Raw genomic sequence first — 6,243 nt, 5'->3', positions numbered from 1 at the left:
CTTGGGTTGTAGCCATCTATTTTTCCCTTTTATTGACACTGGAATAGTTAGTTTTGATCGAACGAGGAAAGAATAGGTTGGATGTGCATTATATAATGGTTATTAGGCTCTCTGAAACAGGACATGTTCTGATAGTCCCTTGTTCTGCCCCTGAGCAAGGCAATTAACCCACTGTTCCCTGGGCGCCGAAGACGTGGATGTCAGTTATGGCAGACCCCGGCACCTCTGATTCAGTGGGGTTGGGTTAAATGTGGTAGACACATTTCAGTTGAACAACTGACTAGGTATCCCCCTTGTTCTGCATGCTGTCTTAACACTGGGACCTCCATCTTTTCGGAGGTAAAGATGCATTCTATTTGTTTCTCATTTTGATATAGGGCGTACCAGTAAATGTATGTTGCTGGTACTATAATATTGGAAAGGATTATACCACTGATTTAAGTACTTTGGGGTCAATCCTGGTATTTCATGAGCTTTGAGGAACAAATGGTTGTCAATAGAACCTAATGTCATATTCCTGTCCATATTTTGGTGTGTAATGGGAATTAGTTTTATCAAACATCCTGTTCATACTGTATACACCGTCAATATTTCAAAAACAATGTTAAACCAATCTTTTCTGGAATAGTTTCTTAATTTGAGTCAGTCACTTAGATTTAGCCTACTTTAACTTCAGAACCTATTACGTCTCATTCTAATCTCAAGTTGCATTTGTTTTATAAAAAATATTAAGTTCCAAGATTATATTTAAAATGCATTTTATTTTCCTTTACAAGAAAAAAAAGCAGAAAGAAATGGGGAAAGCTGTATTGAAAGAGATGCAACCTCTGCCGTCGTCCCAAAAAAATGTACAATTCAAAATTATATTCATACAAAACATGCCACAAACTTCTTTTTTAATATTCCCTAAAAGCGCTGCTGTAACAAACATTTTTAAAAAGTAGGTTAGGTAAAAAAATGTTTTTTTGCAATCTTTATTTAAATCATAAGATATTCAAGAAATGATTTAGGCTGAAATCCAGTGAGCAGCAAAATGTCTCATGGTCTTTCCTTGAAATATAAACATACCAAGAAAAAAATAGCAATCACTTCCTCATACAGCTTTTAGAGAATTACTCCATTAGAGTGCAATTCATTCTCAGGTACGGAAGTACGGGGTTCACTTTTAATATTTAGTCATGACATACAGGCCGAGTAGCAGTTTTCACAAGATATACCAACACATTCACTTCTATAGGGAAGATAAAAATAAAACACCAATCATATTTAATAACTAATATCTCAGTCAAGGAAGAATTTAAGATTTTCCATTTACTTATAATCCAATGACGACCAAGGTAGAGATAGGTTTTGGTAAAACGACAAACAGTAGCATAAATAAAAACAAAATGTTATGCACCGTTGTACTCCTTTTACACAGTAAGTGATTTCTCATGTAATAATCATGACAACTTTCCATAATGGATCAACTTTCGACATTTATTTCACCCGTGGCTTCTCGTCCAAGTCATTGGAGAAGACCAGCCGTGTCCACATAACTATTTTAAGAAACTGTCTTTGAAATCTTATAGCAAAAAACGCTAATAGAAAAACAGGTAAATGCAAAAACACTGGTTCATATACATAAAGATATTACATAGTTTGCTATTTATATATATATATATACACAGCTTAATCTCTCATAAAATGATATCCAGTGGTAGATTTTTTAAATCAACTTTATTTCTCTACAATTTTAGATTTTTATTGATTAAAAAGGGGTTGATAGAGTTCATTGCCCCCTATAGTATATAATATACAGTTTGTACACTTTTGCATTTTTCTTACGTGAGGTCAAGATAGAGTACAAGTAGAAGGGAGACGTCGTCATGGAGACTTCAGAACCCCCACACACTTTAAAGATTTACTTTGTTATTAATTTACTTTCATAAAAAAAGAAAAATGCCCTTTTTTTAATTTTTTTTTTACAAGTCTTCCCCTGCCATTTCTTCCAGTATAGAAGACCGTACTACCACTAGAAAACCACAATACAGGGACCTTTATAAATACACCTAGCTGTGGTGTGGTTAGACAGGCAGGGCCAGGCAGAGAAAGACTCACTACAGTAAAGTTTACAACAGTCCACTACATGATAAAGAGAGGAAGAGGCTAGATTCATGGTTGATGTCATTCGAGAAAAGAAAATATCAAAATGCAGATGGGATTTGAAGGACTAAAAGGTGAAAAACAAATGGGATAGTAGTCTAGTCTTGCATCATTACCAGCAAGCTTTCTGCTTAATGTGTGACTTAAAGGCATTAAGCAGCAAGCGTACATTACATTTCCTTCACTCATTAGTTAGTTGGACTTGATCGTCTTGCCAAAGACTTGTTCAATTAGCGGTGTGATCCTGCTTCACTTTACATACTGAAGCTGTGTAAGCAACAATCATTCACACCAATCTCTCCCTCAGTCCTCAGCAACACAAGCGTGACTGTTATTGTGTCAATTCCCACACGCAGAGAATGGAAAAACAATAAAAGTAGATACATGATGATCAGGAATCATTTAAAGACACCTGTTAAGCTTGTGATTGATCTTAATGCGATGGCTTAACCAATAAATGGTCATAGAATTCCTTCTGTATACATTATTAATTAATAATAGGATTGTTGGCTCATTATTGTAAAATGATCATCAGCATAGAACAGAGAACAAACCTGCTGTTAGTTAAAGTTTCCCTGCTTGTCCGAAAAGGCTATATACTATTAGCCTAATGAAAACAACATTCTCTCCCCCCTCCACAGTAGCAGTTAACAGTATTTATACAAGTAAGCAGTCACTTCCCACTAGATTAATGAGGTAGACTGGGGGTCCAACTAACCCACCTTTAAACACCTGTCTTTCTGTCTGGAGCCACAGGTCAACTTTTCTAGTATCTGACATCTTTCTCTTCTGCCTCTCAACGATACATAGTTCTTCTCTACACACTCAGAGCCACTGTCTTCAGGATTGTCTAGCTAGCCAATAATATCTACGTTGGGAAGTCAATCTTCACCAATGACGATGGGAACATGTATTTTCCTTGGGGGGTAGGAAGGGGGGAGTGCAGGAGGAGGATAGGTCTGCCTTTTAAAAAAATGCATTAGTTATTTCTTAGTACTTAAAATGGCTTCTTTCTTCAAAGCTCAAGGTAAGGTCTGCCCTAAGAGAGTATTGATATCACATAGAATCTGAACATTTGGTAGATGTGGAGAGGATTGTATTCCATCCATAGTTATTGAAGGGGGAGCAATAGGTAGATAGGTAGAGGAAAGAGTTGCTTTTGGCAGAGGACAGAGTTCATCCACAAAAAGACTGTCCCATCATTCGGCTGGATGTCAATAGAGGTGGTTTGTTTGCTTTTATATCCATAACGCTCTTCAAACCTTTGGCTACAGGTGTGAATGCAAACGTCTTAGTCTTTTATTGTTTTGGAGGTCAGTTTTCCCTCCTCGTTCGTCAGCTTATGAACAGCTTACGAACAGCTTATGAACTGGGTAGTAGTAGTAGCTGTAAATATTCTAAAGGCTTTGGCGCAGCAGTAGTGTTCTGGCACCCGGGAGAAAGAAGGAACTCTTTCTCATTCCATCCATCTTTTTTTCCTCTCCATTTCTCCCAGTTAGTTTAGTTCATCCACTTTCGGCAATTCCAGGCTCCGCAGTGGCAAGGGATCTTGTGCTGATCGTCCTCAAAGTCAAACTGATAGTCGTACGTCAGCTAAGAGAAGAAACAGACAAGGTCAATAACATGTATTCATAAAATCTGGTTTAGTTGTGCAAACATGCTTTACAGTAACACAACCAAGACCACCTAAAGAGCCAGTTAAGACTTAAACAACTTTAAATCAGTGAAGGAAACTGTATACTATGTACACAGTGGTACAAAAACGGTACACTGCGTATGTACAAAAGCTATAAATGGACATGCAGATGGTGACCAGGGCTCTGTGTGTCACCTCTTCTCCCTTGGGGATCCTGCGACTGGAGATGATGATGATCTTGTCCTCTTTGTCAAACGTCACCACCTCGGCAACACAGTTGGGCGCACAGGAGTGGTTCACATAGCTGAAGAGGAAAACAGAGGGTGAGACAGGGACAAACAAACATAATATGAAAGAGAAAATAGACCCAACACTTACCGAGCAGGGCCGCCGGTCAGAGTGGCATCGATCACATGCTCGTTATTGGTGCGGAACATGTAGATCCCACGGTTCTAGAAGAAAATAAACAGGAAGAGAGGTCATATAAACATTTCCGATCCACTGATACCTTATGGACAAAGATATCACAACCTTTGTCTTTTCACCCTCTTATTAAGTTTGTGTGTAAAATCAATAAACTATTAAATCACAGCTAATGGGGATCGAAATAAACAACGTCTACTACCTAGACTACTACTCGTCAACTACCTAGACTACTACTCGTCAACTACCTAGACTACAACTCGTCAACTAACCTAGACTACAACTCGTCAACTACCTAGACTACAACTCGTCAACTACCTAGACTACAACTCGTCAACTACCTAGACTACAACTCGTCAACTACCTAGACTACTACTAGTCAACTACTCGTCAACTACAACTAGTCAACTACTCGTCAACTACAACTAGTCAACTACTCGTCAACTACTACTAGTCAACTACTAGTCAACTACCTAGACTACTACTCGTCAACTACCTACATTTACATTTAAGTCATTTAGCAGACGCTCTTATCCAGAGCGACTTACAAAATGGTGCATTCACCTTATGATATCAACTACCTAGACTACAACTCGTCAACTACTACTAGTCAACTACTCGTCAACTACTACTAGTCAACTACTCGTCAACTACTACTAGTCAACTACTCGTCAACTACTACTAGTCAACTACTCGTCAACTACCTAGACTACTACTCGTCAACTACAACTCGTCAACTAGCTAGACTACAACTCGTCAACTAGCTAGACTACAACTCGTCAACTACCTAGACTACTACTCGTCAACTACTACTCGTCAACTACTACTCGTCAACTACTACTCGTCAACTACTACTCGCCAACTACTCGTCAACTACTACTCGTCGACTACTACTCGTCGACTACTACTAGTCGACTACTCGTCAACTACCTAGACGACTACTCGTCAACTACTACTCGTCAACTACTACTCGTCAACTACTACTCGTCGACTACTACTCGTCGACTACTACTCGTCGACTACTACTAGTCGACTACTACTCGTCGACTACTACTCGTCGACTACTACTAGTCGACTACTACTCGTCGACTACTACTAGTCGACTACTACTCGTCGACTACTACTAGTCGACTACTACTCGTCAACTACTACTAGTCGACTACTACTAGTCGACTACTCGTCGACTACCTAGACTACTACTCGTCGACTACTCGTCAACTACTACTCGTCGACTACTCGTCAACTACTACTCGTCGACTACTCCTAGTCAACTACTACTCGTCGACTACTACTAGTCAACTACTCGTCGACTACTACTAGTCAACTACTCGTCAACTACTACTAGTCAACTACTACTCGTCGACTACTACTAGTCGACTACTACTCGTCAACTACTACTAGTCGACTACTACTCGTCGACTACTACTAGTCGACTACTACTCGTCAACTACTACTAGTCGACTACTACTCGTCAACTACTACTAGTCGACTACTACTCGTCAACTACTACTCGTCGACTACTACTCGTCAACTACTACTAGTCGACTACTACTCGTCAACTACTACTAGTCGACTACTACTCGTCAACTACTACTAGTCGACTACTACTCGTCAACTACTACTCGTCAACTACTACTCGTCGACTACTATTAGTCGACTACTACTAGTCGACTACTCGTCGACTACCTAGACTACTACTCGTCGACTACTCGTCAACTACTACTCGTCGACTACTCCTAGTCAACTACTACTCGTCGACTACTCCTAGTCAACTAGTCAACTACTACTCGTCGACTACTACTAGTCAACTACTCGTCAACTACTACTAGTCAACTACTCGTCAACTACTACTAGTCTACTACTCGTCAACTACCTAGACTACTACTCGTCAACTACCTAGACTACTACTCGTCAACTACCTAGACTACTACTCGTCAACTACCTAGTCAACTACTCGTCAACTACCTAGTCAACTACTCGTCAACTACCTAGACTACTACTCGTCAACTACCTAGACTACTACTAGTCAACTACCTAGA

At 39.5% G+C, this 6,243-nt stretch overlaps 1 protein-coding gene across 3 annotated transcripts in view; it reads right to left on the bottom strand.

The window, feature by feature from the left end:
• Positions 1–741: 741 nt before the first annotated feature.
• LOC106572669 (histone-lysine N-methyltransferase 2D) overlaps positions 742–6,243 on the bottom strand; it is a 67,143-nt gene continuing 61,641 nt past the window's right edge. For all 3 annotated transcript variants that reach the window (XM_082962196.1, XM_082962194.1, XM_082962195.1), the window contains exons 47-49: positions 4,160–4,233; positions 3,977–4,085; positions 742–3,738 (exon numbers count right to left, since the gene is read on the bottom strand). In XM_082962196.1, coding sequence (XP_082818322.1) covers positions 3,646–3,738; positions 3,977–4,085; positions 4,160–4,233 — 276 coding nt within the window. In that variant the 3' untranslated portion in view covers positions 742–3,645. The remainder of the gene's footprint in view (positions 3,739–3,976; positions 4,086–4,159; positions 4,234–6,243) is intronic.

This window comes from Salmo salar, chromosome 15 (assembly GCF_965601325.2).
Source record: "Salmo salar chromosome 15, fSalSal1, whole genome shotgun sequence".
Taxonomy (NCBI): domain Eukaryota; kingdom Metazoa; phylum Chordata; class Actinopteri; order Salmoniformes; family Salmonidae; genus Salmo; species Salmo salar.
The sequence above is the reverse complement of the archived record's forward strand: the minus strand, read 5'-3'. Positions and strand labels throughout refer to the sequence as shown.